This window comes from Thunnus thynnus, chromosome 12 (assembly GCF_963924715.1).
Source record: "Thunnus thynnus chromosome 12, fThuThy2.1, whole genome shotgun sequence".
NCBI classification, from domain to species: Eukaryota; Metazoa; Chordata; class Actinopteri; order Scombriformes; family Scombridae; genus Thunnus; species Thunnus thynnus.
Window position 1 is genome coordinate 24,869,320 of NC_089528.1, and position 17,870 is coordinate 24,887,189.

Consider the following 17,870-nt stretch of genomic DNA (forward strand, 5'->3'; position numbering starts at 1 on the left):
AAACATAAATCATGTGTAATAATGATGTGATAACGTAAATGATAATGATAGAAAAATAATAGTTTTCCAAACGTTGTACTTTAACTGAAGCTTAAAAATCCCGAGCTGCCATTTTGAGGAAGTCCTTGTCAGAGCAGCGGAACCAAACAGCGGAAGTCTCCTAAACCCGGACGATTTCCATGTCAACACTTCCTGTTGTGTTTTTCTGCTTTTTCAAACCAGGAAGATGGATTTGCTGTCGATCAAATGGACTATTAATTTGCTATTTTGTTGTCTTTTCGTCGGTAAGTTGTACTCTAACGGTGATGAATGTGAGTGTGTTTCCGCGTCCGGCGGTTGGCTTGACGGACTTCTTTGTGTTCGGGGCTCGCTGGATGCTAAGCTAGTCACTGTTGGGCTTTAATCTACAGTGCCGGTTTTTTTTTAAAACACAAGTTTTACAATAATCTTCGTTGTTGTTATAATTCTTGACCAGTTTCCAACAACTGAAAGGCAACAAGTGAACATATACTGCTTTTTCTGAGGTCCTTTCGGTTACTTCTGATAAGAGCGACTCAGCTTCAGCGTGACTGCTCGTGATTTCTCCGCTGCGGCCGCCCGGAGCTCAGATCAAACGTTACAACGTCAAACCAGATTAATGTACATTCATTAATCCGTAGTTTAACGTTAATTTGACTTTCACACCAAAACACCAGTGGTGGAAAGAAACTAAGAACATTTATTCAAGTACTGTACAGTTTTGAGGTAGTTTTCACTTTTACTTCACCACATTTCAGAGGGAGATATTGTACTTTCTACTCCACTACGTTTATTTGACAGCTTTAGTTACTTTTCAGATGAAGATTTGACACAGTGAATAATATAACAAGCTTTTAAAATACAACACATTGTTAAAGATGAAACCAGTGTTTTCCAACCTTTTTGAATTTTCTTATAAAAAGCAGTGTGTAGTTTCAGATGTCTATGAGTTGTTAACTTCTCTCATGGTTTCATTTCAATAAATGTTCAAATGATCCAATATTTCACCAAAAATCAAAGATTAGAGAAAAAGTCCAAAAGCTGAAAACAGATTTGTATATCAGAACTTTGTTTTTTCTTCTTTTCTCTCCCATTAATCATCTCACGACCCCTCAGATTTATCTGGTGACTCTTGGGAGGGGCCAAAACCCTAGTTTGGGAACCACTGGACTAAACTAGCTAACTGTATATAAAGTAGTTGAAACTAGCTCCACCTCCAGCAGCTACAACAGTAACAGGCTGCTTTAACACTGATGCTTCACTATTAATAATCTAATGATGTCATATATAATAATATATCGGTCAGAGGGACTTCCTCCATTGCTGAAAAACATCTGGTAAATGCGGCATACAAGTGAGCCACTAAAATAACACTTTGTCTGATTTAAAGTGGTGTTTATTACTGCTGTTACTCTGAGTGCTCTGGTGGAAAATGATCAGAAAAAAGGGAGGAATCCAATCCGCAACACTTTTTTAAAAAAATTGTTAAACCTGGATGAATGAAAGTTGGACCAGTGTCTGATAAGAGTTCAGGTACTAAATCCTGACTTATAGTGTGTTGAATTTAGTGACATCTAGCAGATCAGACTTGGCAGAAATGGAATAAAATATGTATATGTATATTTTCACTAGTGTATAATCACCTGAAATTACGAGCCGTCGCGTTTTCGACACAAGTATCTCAAAAGGAGCTTCATTCACACCTGGTAAACTGGTCTTTTCAAACTATCACAAAGATAAACTTATGATGGATTTAAGAAGTTGTCCTGCTTTGTAAAAGCTTTATTTATTGGGACATTTTTATTTCACTTGCCCACGACATCAAATATGGAATCAATAGGGATCCAGCATCTTGCTCAAGGACACTTCAGCTTTGCAGAATGAGTGCACCTGGGCTTGAATCCAGGGTCACTGATTAAAAGACAGTGTTTCCATGAACTATAGCACCCTGGTGCTCTGGTTGAAGGATACTTTTCCAAAGCAAAATTTGTGAAGGACATAAAACGACACTAAAACACAGCAACATGGGAATACTGGGAGATTTTAACAATCAAATCTGCTCCTGCTTGTTCTAGCGAAGTATTCAAAAATTAATTTGACTAAACTTGACTAAAGTCCTTCCAATTCGTGTCATAATTTCCAGTTTCACTCTGTAATACTGTCTCGATTATAACTATGCCCTTATGTCATATTGCTCTTCTTTTTGCAGTTGTTACAGATGTTGTTTCCTCTTGCAGGTGTTGGCTGTAATTCAGTGGATAAGAAGATTTACGTGCATCTCAATTACACCGTCCCATGTGTCCGACTGCTCAATGCATCTCATCAAATAGGCTGCCAGTGTGAGTAAAGCAACAGGTTAAAGCGATGCCTCCTGCTTGTCACAGGTGTCTGTGATGCATCTCGATGACAAGTAAAAATGCTTGTTACAGTGTGTGTCCTCAAGCCCTCTGAGCGTCTTTCTTTCACTTGGTTTTTGTAGTAAAATGCTCACTACACAATCTACTAAAAACAGTTCTTTAAAAGAATTTTATTAGGAGTTGCTCCAGGCAGTTTTACTGTGGAAACAGTTCTCGTTTGGATACTACACTAATAAATTCTGCGGCTGTGAGAGTAAGGAAGTGAATTTCAAAAGGAGATGAAAGAACACAAGTTTGAGATAAAAGTGGTATTCTCTCTGATAAATATCTGAGTATCAAAGGATGCTCAAACACTTGTACTCAGCTGTCAAACTATAAAAAACCCCCAACAGCAGCAGTTTTGTCTTTGCTGCACCAAATCGTTTAATCTCTGAACCCTTTCCTCTATGTTTCTGAGAAGAGTTCAGGCCCGGTGGACACACACACACGCAGACATCCAGGCTCTCGCTTGATATTTTTTTTATCTGTTACAGCTGTCGTACCAGATGTCACGTTTCCTGATATTTCATTTCCTCTTTTGGATTTCAGCCTCTTTGTCAGGTGACGTGGGTGTGCTCCATGTGCTCGAGTCAGAGGAAAACCTGGACTGGGTCCTCCGCACTGGTCCCAATCCTCCTTATACAGTTATCCTGGAATCCTCTCTCTTCACCAGGTACAGTTTATAACACATCACACCCTGCAGAGGGAGTATCTAAAGCTCCTCTGCTGCTCATATACTTTCATTTTTTTGACTTTGTTTTGGATGTTCATCACACCACAGGCGACCCTAATCACAAGGTTAAAAACATTTGACTTCTGATAACACCTTGATGAACATTTGTTGTTATTTTTGACAAGTTATCAAACAAAAAGTAATCTAGTGTTTCGGCATTTATTACAGTCATTGAAGAAAAGTTTCAGTCTGTTTAGATCAGTAGATGAGCGTGTGGTTATGACGTCAGCATCCTGCAGATAAATCCACTTTTAATTAGTCGCTAAATTTTGAAAATGCGACTTGAAACTCAAACCACAGTTTCAAAAGAAGCTAACCCACGTCTGACCTGCATTTGTACCCGTATCATCTCCTCTGTCCCGTGCCGACTGTCTGCTGCCTGTCAGATCCATCATGATGAAGTTGAAGAACGGCTCCAGCAGGGTGGCTGGCGTTGCTGTCGTGGCGCCAAACACAAACCCGGCTGAGAACTTCTCTCCACACACCACCTGTCCTAACGAGAACACAGGTGGGTGGTGGTTTGCACGCTTAGACTTGTCCCTCACTGCTCCAGCAACAAGTTAGAGACGAATCTCAGGCGCATGATTCTCAGAAGGCACAGAGCTATTTGTGAGCATTTTCTGCAACATTACAGTGTCACCAAATAACGACATCACACCTCAGTTTATATTTGAAGTCTGATAGCTTTATGTTTCTTCCTCTTTGGTTGCCACGGAGATAAAGCCAATGCGTGACCGTAGTGCCTCCAAATATGATTTTTATTAGCTGTGCAAGAGGCAAGAATAGCTTGAGGCGCACAATCAAAAAGCTCTACATTGCCTTTAAAGATGGATTTCATTTATTTATTCATTTTGTTAAAAAATGTGTTTGTTTAAAGCAGGAAAATGTCCAAGGGGGGGTTCATACTTTTTAAAGACAGATTTTTCAAGCCTCTACTGTTCTGACTTTTTAGGAAATCTGGACCCTTGATGTTAATGACTGTTTGTCGCTTACGTGTATTTACAAAACTCTGAAGAAATGTGTTCAGGCAGTGCACACGCTTCACGAGAGCCCTCATTAGTGCTGCTGCTGATGTTTTCTCTCTATATTTCCCTCAGGCGTGTATACAGAGAACTACGACCCAGCCTTGGCTCACTGTAACGTGACGGTGTGGAACCCACAGGGAAACGGTCTGTCCTACGAGGAGTTCGACTTCCCCATCTTCTCCTTGAAAGACGACAACGACACTCAGGTCATACGGCAGGTAAACACGACGGCAGGAGCTGACGTTCGGTCTGTGAATCTCATTTGCATTGTTCAGCTGTATTGTCACTGCACAAAATGGCGGTCAAATAGTTTTTTTCAGTCGCCTCCGGTGTTTGAGAAAAGGCTACATTTCCAGAACTGTGCAGAGACAAAAAAAAAAAAAACTGATCCACTTGAGTCCCAGTGACGGTTGAGATTAGGACCGGAGCCAAGAAAGCTGTAGCAGCACTCAAAATCATTTTCTCTCTGAAGCCGACATGTTGTGGCACATTTATATTGAGACGATTTGTCAAAACCCACAAATCATTAAGCGCTTTTCAACTGTTTTATGTGACAGATCATATTACAAGAGGTTTAAACTATCCTCTTCTGATGCAACGACGCTGGCGTGCATATGGTTCTGTTCCTCGGCGGGTTTCATGTTTCACAGATTAAAGCTGACATCGCTGAGCGGCTGAGCTCAACGTGACCTGTGACTTTCAGTTTTGTTTTATCTCAGCTTTTTGATTTTTTGTTTGAGCTTTGCTGATAATGGTGGAACAGCGGCTTTTCAAGTTGCCTTTCATTGCTGTGTCGGTGTGTTTTCTGACTTTCTACATTTCTCATTCACTCAGACTCGAGGTTGCATTTGGGTTTATTCGTATGAGTTTATGTGGTTGCTCCCTGCCAAAGTAGACTGTTCTATAAACTGACATTAACTAGTTTAATCCCCACAACAGCGACTCAACGTGATAAATTCAGTCTCCGACCTGGTAATTAGAGTGTTTTAGTGCCCAAACCTGCCACCAGAGTCAACCGTATACGCTCTAACTTGCTTTAAGGATTGAAAAGGATTTGAGATTCACCGAAACACTAACGTTAATGTGTTTTCTCCGTCTGTAAACATAAACCCACACATATAAAGAGATATACGTTACATTTACGAATGCTTTTCTCCTTCCGCAGTGTTACTTGGATCATAACCGCCCCATGAACGGCAGCGCTCCTCAGTACCCGCTGTGCGCCATGCAGCTCTACTCCCACATGTCCGCCGTCACCGACACAGCCACCTGCATGAGGAGGAACGACATCAACTTCAGCATCAGCCCGGGTATTTACACAACACGAATAAATGTCACACAACACACACACACACACACACACAACCGATTCTAACATACGTCCATATTTGGGCTTGTTCTGTGTCTCCTTGTAGAGATGGTGTGTGACCCACTGGGTGACTACAACGTCTGGGCCTCTACCAAGCCCATCAACAACACAGCCAAGGGCCACAAGATGTGGGAGAGTGTGGTCATAGCGGCGGCCAGGGTGAGTCTGTTTTCTTCTAAAGTAAAAGGGATAAAAAGCGGAGTTTCACTACAGCACAACATGTGTTACTTATTAGCATTCAGACGCACGTGCGAGTTCATGAAAGCCGTTGACATTTCTACGGCCAGTGATCTCACTCGCTTTGAAAGCTTCGCAGCAGAGTCAAAGTGAAGTCCTGCTGTGTAATTTATGTCGTGCGATGTTACAGTCACGGTTACGTCAATGTTACTGACAGTTTTTGTGAGCTTTGCTTCTTCTGTAAAGAGAGCTATGAGAATAAAACACATACGGTGGTTTGAAAGTGATTACAAGGCAGCTGTGGTTAAATCAAGACAGATTTGAATATTTAAACCTTAGCAGTGCTTGTTCCTGATTGGCTGGTAAATTGACATTAAAGTCAGATGATAGGTCACCTCAAACAAAATGTAAGATAGTTTATTTTTTTTAAACGAGTGGTCAAAATCAAAGCAGCAGAAGCAGAGATATCCTGACTTTTAGTCCCCCAATAGGGGTCAAGCTCTTAAAGTGTTGGCTCCTACATTTCCCACAATGCAACCAAGCATCTTCTCTAACAATAGAATTCTCCTATAGAGTAACAGAACACATTATACAACTACCTATTCCTAGTAACATGCTGTTCTTTGTCTTCCCTTCTTTTATAGACATTAGTAATAACCTTAATTACATTAATGATGGCTCTTTTCCCTTTAGATGTCCTAGTAAAGCAAAGCCAGTGAGGCAGCAGCTCATTATTTCTTTCTTATCATGTGTTAGAAACACGTAGTTGATCTGTGAAGTAAATAAAATACACAAACTTGCTCGTCTCTTCATATTCTCCTTGACATAAATTAGATTTCCGTGTAGTTTGTGGCTTCATTTTGATTTATGGGATGATTTAAAAAAAAATAGGTCATTGCAAGTTTAGCTGAACTACTTACCTACATATGGTCTCTGCTTGATGGATCCTCCTCTCTTCTTCTCTCCTCTGCAGTTGGACAGCAGGTCTTTCTTCTTTGACATCGCTCCCGGAGCAGACAGTGGCGTCTCAGGGTTTGTCACCCTCCTGGCGGCCGCTCACGCTCTGCGTAACGCCACCCAGGAGGCCCAGCCTAACCGCACCATCCTCTACACCTTCTTCCAAGGGGTCAGTTCTTTACACACTAATGTGTTCACCACTGTGCTTGACAAACCTGCCAAATCTGAATGTCTTATTCAGACATACTCATGTTTTGGTTTTTTTTTAATACATTTTTGTCCCCAGGAAACCTTTGACTACATTGGCAGCTCGAGGATGGTTTATGATATGGAGAACAAAAATTTTGCTGTGGATCTGGATAATGTCCACTCAGTACTGGAGATTGGACAGGTGTGTATTGTACACTTTTCCTGTAACTGTAAGTATCAACCTGCAGAGACAGCCAGATTTTAAGGGAATACTAAAAGTAGGGTCTTCTTCTTCTTCTTCTTCTTCTTCTTCTTCTTCTTCTTCTTCTTCTTCTTCTTCTTATTCTTCTTCTTATTCTTATTCTTCTTCTTACTCAAATGCAGAGCTGGGTATTGCTTGATTTATTTCAATATGAGGGCCAATACCAAACCTGAGATTCTGAACCAACACCATAATGATTTAGTTTAAAACTGGCAAAATTATGATTGATGAAATGATAAATCAGAAGCACTATTCAAGCAATATTCAATACGCATTTCAGTCGTTACCAAAAAGTACAGACATTATTGACCCATTAAACCATGATTACTTAAAAAGAATGACTCAATTTTCAAAGTTATGGTAGAAACATGTTGATGCCAAAATAATTGTATCTGTACCGTGTATCTTTTGCATCACCACTGTGACCAGAATCAGTAAAGATTTTGTACTTGGGTTTGTTATTGTAATGTTAAAAAGCTGCATGTTAAATGTTCAGTGTCACAGTTGTATTTGTTGACTCTAGGTGGGGCTCCGTACTGACTCCAAACTGTGGCTCCACTCTGATCCTGTGTCGAGGAGGAACGGCAGCGTCAATGACGAGGTTTGTATTTGGTTTCCTCTCCTTTCTTTCAGCATTCCTCCACCAACACATTCAGTGCATTTACATGCGCTTCAGTATCCAGGTTACTCAGAGAAACCAGGTTACTCAGGTAACAGGGCAACATGTTTACATGCACTGTAATAACCCGGTTACTGTAAATCTGCAAATACATGCAGCAGATGAGTAACCGGATTTTGCAGCAGCCCGTGACCTTATTCTGGAAGCGCAGCCGACAGATATGAACTGTATTAAAGGCTGCTTTCTTTTCTTTGTTGTGTCTGTGTGTCTGTGTCAGAGCAGACAGAACAGAGCTTCTCACAGTGTGAATTCAACAAACAGTCAAATGTTCAGCTGTAGAAACTGACGTATTTAGACTTCTACAGGCTACTTTCTGTTAGTTTCAGTTTTAGTTGAACTTTGGATGGAATTACTTTAAATACGAGGAAGCATCGCTCAGTGTAATTATCGCTCCCTTATCATGCACATACGCACTTGTAAAAAGCTGATTAGAAACCCTTTTGCATGTATACGTGGCAGAGTAATAATATAATAAGATTTATTTACAAAGCACTTTTTCAAACAGAGTTACTAAGTGCTTTACATGGGAGAACCAAGATAAAACAATTCAGTGCAGTAAAATGTAATAAAATCATGCTCCTAAATGTGCAGAGATTTGACATAATACCCAACAGTAAAATAATTTAATTATAGTAAAAAAGGGTGAAATAATCAATAGAGCAGATAAAACATATTGGAGCTAAATGACATTAGTAAAAGGCTTTTTTGAGGTAACCTGACCACAAAAGCCTGGTCTCCTTTAGTCTTTAGCAGGACTTAGGAACAGCCTAAAAAATCTGTATCACATTGAACAAACACTAAGATTGAAACAGGGACAGATGTGGAACCAAATACGTAATACCCTTAAAGGGGATCATGCACATTTCCAGGTCTGTATTTTTATTCTGGGGCTCTACTGGAATATCTTTGCATGATTTACACTCACACTAATTTATCTCATACTGGCCTGGAGGCTACATAAACAAAACAATAGTAGTAGGATTTCACTTCTTGTTCTTTACTCAAAATATAAACTTTTCATATACATCCGTACATGTTCAAGCCCAAATTAGATCTGAAATATTCGAGTGGACAACGTTAACAACTTGTGGAACTTTAGCAACAAAAGGTAGAGAACAAACGGTCGTTAGTGGGCATGAGCGAACAATCTGACATCATCATCATGAGGAGGTAAAATTGCAAAGTGTTGAGAGAAAGTTAATTTATTATTACATATGTTCACCTCAAATTTTGGAACTTTAACCATGTTTAAAGATGCACTATGTAAGATTTGGCCCCCTGCACCAAACAAATAGGGGGCAGCATGTCAACAGAAAGCACCGTCCCCCCATTACCCCCACCCCCACCACCACCACTACACATAGAATTATCACTCACTGAGTATAGCGTAAAGCTTACTGTTTACAGTGAATCTGTGCTGTTCGTTGTCAAGATATCAAAATGCTACGAAGACGAAGCTGTCTCACCCTGCCAGCAGCTGCAGCAACGACGTCTCCAAACGACGTCTCCAAACAACGTCGGCGCAAATTTCTAAACAGGCGTTATTTGGATAAATATTCCACACATTGGGAATCTAAATGGTTACTTGCTCACCTGAAGAAATATTAAAACTTAAGTGACATCAACAGTCCTAAAGCGAAACTTCAGCCTGGCTCAAAATGTCTGCCGTGGTTACTCGGGGCAGCGCTACTTCCTCTCGTGTTGGACTGAGGGCAGACTGGGCGCTACAGCTACAGTATTATGAGAAAGGACAGAACGGGGCTAGCTGGTTAGCATGCTAACTTCAGTAGATATCTCTACAACACAATACATATATGTCTCACATGACACAACGTCAAAACTGTAATTTCTTCACATTCTGTTCATAATTTTAGTTCATGTTTTAAACTAAAATTCTGGCCAAATCTTACATAGTGCACCTTTAAAATAGACATCTGACATTATAACAGTGTCACAATAACAGACAATCATTCATTCTTTTGTTTCAGGTGAGGAAGCTCATTAACAACCTGCACTCGGCCGCCACAGGTTTAAACTTCACACTACAGGAGCCCAATGTCTCTCAGCCGCTCCCGCCCTCGTCCTTCCAGCGTTTCCTGCGAGCTCGGCCGATCCCTGGCATCGTTATCGAGGATCACCAGTCGTCTTTCAACAACAGGTGAAGGATCTCTTTAAAACACACATTTAATCACGTTTAATTATAATGATTGGCTCTGTTGCCTCAAAGAACTGTCATGTTTGTTAATTTATCTTTCTGTTCTGCAGGTTCTATGAGAGTATGTACGATAACGCAGAATACCTGAAAATATCTTACCCACCAAACCTGACGCCAGAGGAGCAGCTGGAGTTTGTCACGGACACAGCGAAGGTACTGCTGTTATCACCAGTTAACAATGTTCAAAATGTGAGAAATATGTTGTGTGGTTGGAGACTTTTTTTTTTAAATCTGTAAATATCTGTTTATTTTGAATTTTTTTAAAAAACATGTGAAAATCTGGAAAACAAATACAAAAACCCAGCAGAAATTTGCAATTTGCAGCACAAATACCATGTAGATTTTATATTAATTCTGTATTCCCTTAGTTTGAGAAACTAAAAGAACGTATTTATCAGCTTGTTTGCATCTTAAATCTTCACATTCAGAGATGTCATAAACATAAGGGCATGTTCGCTGTCAAATGAGCCACTGATCTGTTCTTTTTTTAAAAATGTGAATTTTTTGTTTTGACAAATCAAATAAAACTGAACAAGAGTGTTATTATTCCCTTTATAACCATAAAACGTACTTAAAATAGTTGTACTTATGTTTAGGAGCAGGTATTCGTGTCATTATCTAACATCCTTCTCATTGATTGCTGACAGTTAGTTCTTATCGGGCGTTCAACTCTCTTCTCTTACTAAGATTTCCTGCATTTCTCTGCATCTTTCAGGCTCTGACTGAGGTGGCTACCATGGTCGCTCGAGCTCTGTACAAGCAGGCAGGAGGAGCGGACGGGCAGCTGATCAACATCAACGCAGACCCTAAAATAGTAAGACTGTCGGATTTCATTTCACGAGTAATAAGACATGTTTCAAGCTACACAGCTACTTAACTCTACAAGTTCACTGTTCCTACTGTATATGTCAGTTTGTACTACTTGTTACTCTGTCTTCTACTCCATGTTAGTAGTGAGAAAAGTCTTAAAATGCCCATAATTATTTTATTTAAAGTCAGTTTAGAAGTCTGGAAAATATTGGGTTGCTGCTTTCATTTTCTAGCTTTTTTTGGAGGATGACACTGTCCTTGAGTTGATAAAAACGAGGTTTGACACACTCTGTTTACCTTTTCTTGTTCTCTCCTGTGAAGATTTCTTATCAATGACTTTTTTTTTTTCTTTTCATCTCTCATCTTGAAGAAGTGATCATCGGTGTCTGACTGTTTTCTCTCCCTCAGGTGACCCAAATGCTGTACGGTTTCCTTGTTCGTTCAAATAACGCCTGGTTCCAGCAAATGATTCCTTCAGACCTCATGAGCCATCTGAGTGAGTTTAGATATAAGCTAATCTTTTTTTTTTACTACACCCATATGACAGAGTCGGGAAATAACTGCCATCAATACAAGGTTAATTATCAAATAAGGAGAGATCTGGGGGTGAAATAATAAATGTCATCACTGCACTTAAGTAAATTTACTCTTCCCAAGAGAGCCATGTGGGCAATTAGCGACCTTTTTTAATATTGGGGTTTTAAGAAAGCTGAGATGGAGACTCTATTAAGTGTAATCTTTTACCGTTCTGTTTTCCGTCTTCCAGAGGACAACCCTACAAACTTCTACGTTGGCGTGGCCCAGCAGTCCAGCGAACCGACCCTCCTGGTCCAACACCTGCTGGCTAACTTCACCGGCAGCACCATCAACATCACCCAGGAAAACTGCCAGAGCCAGAGAGAAGATGAGAACGACAAGGAGAGCAAACATGTAAGACATACAGCTGTCTTCTTTTATTTATTTAGGTTTAGTTTATTTAATTTGAGACAAATAATAGCACAAGGAATAAACGTTATACTACAAAATGTCAAGAATGCATCTCAAATCTCATTTATTTCATGTTTTTTTATTAACAACTTGAGGAAGTTAGTCAACAAGTTGTCAACAAAACTCAAAACCAGTGTTAAATGAAAATGTAGGTGGACTACATGAGATATAAATGAGGACAAAGTTTATTTAAAAATGTCATTTTGTAATATAAAAATAGAAATTTACTAGATAAATGAAGAATAAAGGTGACTTTTGTTGCCTCCTGTTGGTGACAAGTAGGAATTGCAACATTAGCTCGCCTTCGGATACACGTTTCCTCAAATAAAAAAAGACGATAATAACACAAACTTTCTTCTTCCTCCTCCGTCAGTTGTACTACTACATGTGGGTCCAAGGTGCGGCTCCTCCCAACAGTACGAAGAGGGAGGGTTTCTGCGTACGCTCCACCGTTCGCCTCTCCAAAGCGCTGTCCCCGGCCTTCGACCCGCTGCGAGAGTTCACCTCCAAAGACTACTCAACGTGGACAGAGTCCAGGTGGAAGACCATCAAAGGACGCATTTTCCTGGTGGCCAGCCACGAACTGGAGGTAGATCCACCCTTCACTCCTCAGTGTTAAAGACAATACAGACGCAGATTGTTATTTCCTTTAGTGATTTAATTGATGGTTCACATAATGTAGCAAGTCTGGAATTTAAAGTGATAAACTATAAAATTAAAATTAATGTGTGGCTCATTAAAACAACATAAATCATGACGAGGCTTATGTTTACTGAAGGTAGGTCATCAAAATATAGATGTTTCAAATCATTTTTAGTATTTAGGCTCTAAGTCTTTTGTAAGCCAGACTCCCTCTTGGTTAAATTCTTATTTGCTTTACACCAAATATGTTTCTAAGTGCATCAAGCAAATACAGATTCCTTAACAAGTAGGATGCTGCCACAAATTATCCTTTTCTTGGGTAATTACTCAACAGAGCACCAAATAGTTAAAACTGTGTAAATATTAGGAAAGCAGCGTTCTCACACACTCACTTCTGTACTTCAATTAATTAAATTAACCGAGTCTAATTAAATCTGATGAAGAGCAATTAGCACAAAATGTCTTTTTTTTTTTTTTACCATTTGTGCGTTAAATAAGATTTGATGGAAGCCCATCAGTGTGCAATCAGACTGTTAATTATTAGATTATTAAGAAAGCGAAGTGGGATTTAAATTTGATCTGTTATTCACATTAAAATACATATTTTACCCCTGAACTTCAAATTACATACACTTTATATTACTCATAGCGAAGAATATCACAAGCTTTTATTTCCTGACTTCCTGGCGGCTGCTTGTTTTTGTTCGTGTTTGCAGGGAATGATAATCGCTTTGCAGAGGCTTGAAACTTGCTTGAAAAAGCAGATTCTCCACAGTTAATATCTTGTCCCCTTGTTTTTGGTCAAAGATGATGTTTTATCACATGTCAGTGCAGTTGAGAGACGCCTTTTCTTTGTTGGGGAATATCAGGGTTTATGGGAAATCTTTGGCTGCCTGACAGCAACTTTATATGCAAGAAATAACTAAACTCGCATCTTCCTTTCAACAGCATCCGTCTTCTTTTGTTGTTTCTCCTCTGATGTAACTTTTTTCAACAATATTGTTTGTAGATGTGGTGCTTTTAACAGTCAGACTGGACTAAACCAGCAGTTAAAGTTTCCAAAACTGCAGCAATGGATGGACTCTAACAATAAAAATCAATCTTTTCTGAATGTTAACAGTGATTGATCACCTCTCTCCAGCAAGCTTCTACAAGTTCATTACCACATTATAGAGAAATAATCTGTGTTATCTCTGTCAAGTCACCATTTACAGCCACTTACTGTATAATTTTTATGTAGTTATCTTTCAAATTATTCTGACGGTTAAAGCTTTTTAATGTAGAAAAAATTAGATGATCCAGGAAGAAATTAGTGCAGTTTCTGTCAGCCATTTATCTCAGTGAAGTGAAGTGTTTTGCAGTCTGCCACAGTGTAATCTCTGAGACGACCACCGGGGGTGCAAGAGTCAGAAATTCTCCTTTTAATGGCTTTAAAGCTGCGCTAATCTAATATTTTTTATATCGGCATAGTATCAAATGACTACAGTGTTTGTAGGGATGAACCCACAGATAATATTCACCGGTTCCCCTTCAGCTCCACTAAGTAGTTTAAGTGTCTTTCAGCTCATTGTTTTGGTTTCACTGCAGCTGAAAAGCCAGATATTTCCCTCAGGAGTTGATGGAGAGGGAATAGTGCACTTAAATTCATCAGGTGGACAAAGACATGACTCCAAATCAAAGCTAATGCTACGTCGTGTCTGCTGGATGTGTAAATAGGCAACTGTTTGCTAATATTTTTGCCATATTAACATTATAAGGTGATAATGTCAATGATGTGTTTACAGCTGCCAAATCAATTAATGCTGCTTTAATGTATTGTTGTTTTGCATTTTTTGCAATTAAAACATTAAAAAAAGAATAATATATCAATAAGAATTTGATGGAGGAAAAAGTTAAATTAATTGAAACCTGGAGGTTAAAAGGTCAATGTGATAACTTCTGGTATGTTTGGGTTCCTTTAAACCTGCAGTAACTGATATTTTGGCCACTTGGGGGCAGCAGAAACAAGTTGTGAACACAACACTGATATATCGTCACCTTTTAAGCTGATATGTTGAACTTGTAAGCAAACAGTTGCTTATTTCCACATCCAGCTGATGCGGATCAACATTATTTTTCATTCGGAGTCGTGTTTCTGTCAAGCTGGTGAATATAAGTCCAATATTCACTCTCTGTTAGCTCTGTTTTTACTCTCTACCAACTACTGAGGGAAATATCTGGCTGTTGAGCTGCTAAATGCTCCACTATGTTCACCAGCTAGTTGCTAACTCTGTCTGTTTGCTGTTTGGTGCTGAGCAGGTAGTGCACAGTGGCTTTCTAGAGCTTTTTCTCTGGAAACAGCTGCCTGCTGCGGCCAAAAACAACTCTATGAGACTACTGAGAGTGAACCAAAACAGTAAAGTTGCAGCCGGACAGTTAAACAACGAGCTGAAACTCAATATAAAACTCCGTAAAGCTGAGGGGAGCTGGTGAGCCGTTTTTAAAGTTTTCCATGTAGATTTTTCTATCGCTAAACCTCCTCTCCCTCCCTCAGATGTTGACGCTGGGCGTGGGTGTTGGCGTGCTGCTAACGTCCCTACTGCTGACGTACTTCATGAGCTCAAAGGCCGACATACTCTTCAGCTCAGGGAGGGAGCCGACCAACGCCACGTACTGATCCACACACCCTCAGAGGAGACGCAGACCCACGACCACTACTACTTCTATTACTACTACTACTTCTATCCCAAGCAGACATGGACCGGTTTTTTTTTTGTTTTTTTTTAAAAACACATCAACAGTAGGTACACAGACAGGTTATTCAAAGAAGCAGAGGGGTGTTTTTTTTTTGTTTTGTTTTTTAAGACGACGACTCCATGTTTATGGACTCACTCAGGTGAGGTGTGACATGAGGACTGGACCGGACTGGATTGGCCTGGATGGATCTGGACTCATCAGGGTCAGAAAACACTGGTCAGGCACCAGCGGGCCCTGGGAGTGGAAAAGATGTTTATATTTCTTTGGTTTTTAGGGTTTGTTTTTTTTTTTCTTTTTATTGTCAGAGAATGTTTTGTTTACTGTGTCATGGGATAGGCACTAAACATTGACCATTATTTTGTGTGTGTGTGTGTGCGTGTGCGTGCATACATGTGCATATATAAATGACAGCGTGAGTGAGCAACAGCTATCGTGAGTGATTCTGTGTGTACGAACAATTATGAGTGTGTGTGAGTGTGTGTGTGTGTGAGTGTGTGTGTGTGTGTGTGTGTGTGTGTGTGTGTGTGTGTGTGTGTGTGTGTGTGTGTGTGTGTGTGTGTGTGTGTGTGTGGGAACTTTGTATGAGGATTGCGATGGTATGTGCAATACTGTAGCCGTCTTCTCTGTCATGTAGTTAATTTATCAATCAGTTCTAATGATAAGAAACCACTTTCTGAGTCAAAGAACAAGTAGTCAAATTTTAAATTACGGTTTTGCATTAATCTGGGAATGTATGATGGAGAAAACATTAAGATGAGTTCTGGCTCCTATGAAGGTGAAAAAAACAACCCTCAGAAATGTAGAAAATTATCAACAACAAAAAAAAAAAAAAAATTGTTCAGTCCGAGAACACGTTTAAACTACACGTTTGTAGTTTTCGACCCATTTCGGTGTCACAGAGTCGGCTGTGGCTGGAAGACACTTCACTTCATATCGATCAGCTGCCAAAATCTTCAAATCCAGTCAGAAAATCTTCTGCTTAGAGAAAAGAAATTGGAGTTTTTGACGCTGACAAGGCGCTGGTACTCTGGCTGTGCACTCTTTTTTTTTTTTTGGTTCGTACCTTTTCACAAGGTTTCTTTTTACGATGATGTCTGAGAATTGATGCAACAACACACGAGTGGTTTTAATTATAATGATGGATGTTCATTTGATGGCTGGAATCAATGACCAATTGTGATGCCTTTGATGAAGAAATAAACATTGCTTTTCCAGTTTTTCTTTCATAATGGTTTGAATTGAACACAAAAATAAACAAAATGTCGACAGACGCCTCGAGACACATAATTGATGTTTAAGCCTGAAGAAATTACTGCCAGAGGTGAAGGTTTAGCAAACCAGAAAAGGTCTAATAATACCTTTTAGTCGTGTTATCTAAATCACAAATTGTGAACTTTTTCTGACCTTATGACCCTTTAAAATGAAGCAGTATGTTCATGAGTTGTGAACATTTCATCCAGTTTTATCTTTCAAAGGCCTAAAGAGGAAAAACTCTCCAATAAAATTATGTTTCTTCTTGGTTCTTATCCTGTTAAATCATCTTGTGACCCCCAAATTTACCTTGTGACACACTGGAGGGGTCCCTACCCACAGGTTGGGAACCACTGACCTCTTTTAAAACATTGGAAAAATACATACCTTTCTTTCTTTTTTCTTTTATCTTTAAATCTAAAGTTCAGTTTTTTAAGAGGTTTAATTTTTTGAGTTGAGAAATTGTCCTGAATATTCAAGTCAAATCAGTTTTATTTATGTATTTAATTTTGTTTACGCAGCCCAGTATCATTAATCTCAGAGCCTCCAATGGTTTTTCAGTTTGTTTAACACTGAACAACCTCGACCCTTAATCTCTCGATCCAGATTCGGAAAAACTAAACATCTGAAGAGGAAAAGTCTTCAAAAACAGACACACGTGTTATAATTGTATATACAGACCAGACAAACAGAGCAGCAGTAGAATTACAGTGTGGGGAAACAAAATGACAATATTAAGTAAATAAAATGTAGATATAAAGATGTTTTTTATTTTGCTGAGTTATTTTCATTGTTAAACTAACTTCAGTTGAAAAAAATTGATCCTTATGTTATTAAAACAGTCATGTAAAAAACATAAAAACATAGATATATTGACTTACAATTATACTTTTATTAATTAGAATTATACATGTATAATACATAGATTTTATATTGTGCTGAATATACTCCATATATTATATATTATACATAGTGTTTATAGTGGAGGGTCAGTCCAGTTAGAAAAGAGTGAAAGTGAATTTTAGCCTGTTTGTCATTTAATAATGTGACATAAATCATGGAGTAAACCTTCAAATTAATGTAAGTTATAGAAGAAAAGCATGAAATAAGTGTTTTTTATGCTTATATTTTTGTTACTCATCAGTGTGGTTCCTGATTAAGTGATTCAACATCCTTCTTATCTAAAACACTTAAGTCTGGATCACCAGCAGGTCAGTGTCGAGAGTCCCTGAGGGTCTGTTTGGCCTCAGACTCCCAGGTTTACTCTGTGTAATTTGAGTCTATGTAATTATTATGTATATTGTTAAATTTGTTGGAAATTTGCACAACTGAAATATAATATGAACTATGAAAGGTCCTCCATTCATCTGGTCTTGAAGAGGGACTAAATCCAGTTTTAAGACATTTACGTTTTAGTTTATATT

At 39.0% G+C, this 17,870-nt stretch overlaps 1 protein-coding gene across 1 annotated transcript; it reads left to right on the forward strand.

Annotated features, from left to right (window-relative positions):
• Positions 1-124: 124 nt before the first annotated feature.
• Positions 125-15,228, forward strand: ncstn (nicastrin). The gene is made up of 17 exons (XM_067606522.1): positions 125-284; positions 2,256-2,357; positions 2,964-3,087; positions 3,534-3,655; positions 4,245-4,390; positions 5,338-5,482; positions 5,588-5,700; positions 6,692-6,844; positions 6,962-7,066; positions 7,650-7,727; positions 9,794-9,963; positions 10,071-10,173; positions 10,736-10,834; positions 11,239-11,326; positions 11,597-11,760; positions 12,191-12,406; positions 14,993-15,228. The coding sequence occupies exons 1-17, from the start codon at positions 227-229 to the stop codon at positions 15,113-15,115; spliced, it is 2,109 nt and encodes a 702-aa protein (XP_067462623.1). The 5' UTR covers positions 125-226; the 3' UTR covers positions 15,116-15,228.
• The last annotated feature ends 2,642 nt before the right edge of the window (positions 15,229-17,870 follow it).

Coding starts and splice junctions, on each gene's coding strand:
- ncstn (XM_067606522.1), top strand. CDS start 227: ATGGATTTGCTGTCGATCAAATGGACTATTAATTTGCTATTTTGTTGT. Junction 6,845..6,961: donor TCTACACCTTCTTCCAAGGG/GTCAGTTCTTTA, acceptor TTTTGTCCCCAG/GAAACCTTTGACTACATTGG. Junction 12,407..14,992: donor TGGCCAGCCACGAACTGGAG/GTAGATCCACCC, acceptor TCCCTCCCTCAG/ATGTTGACGCTGGGCGTGGG.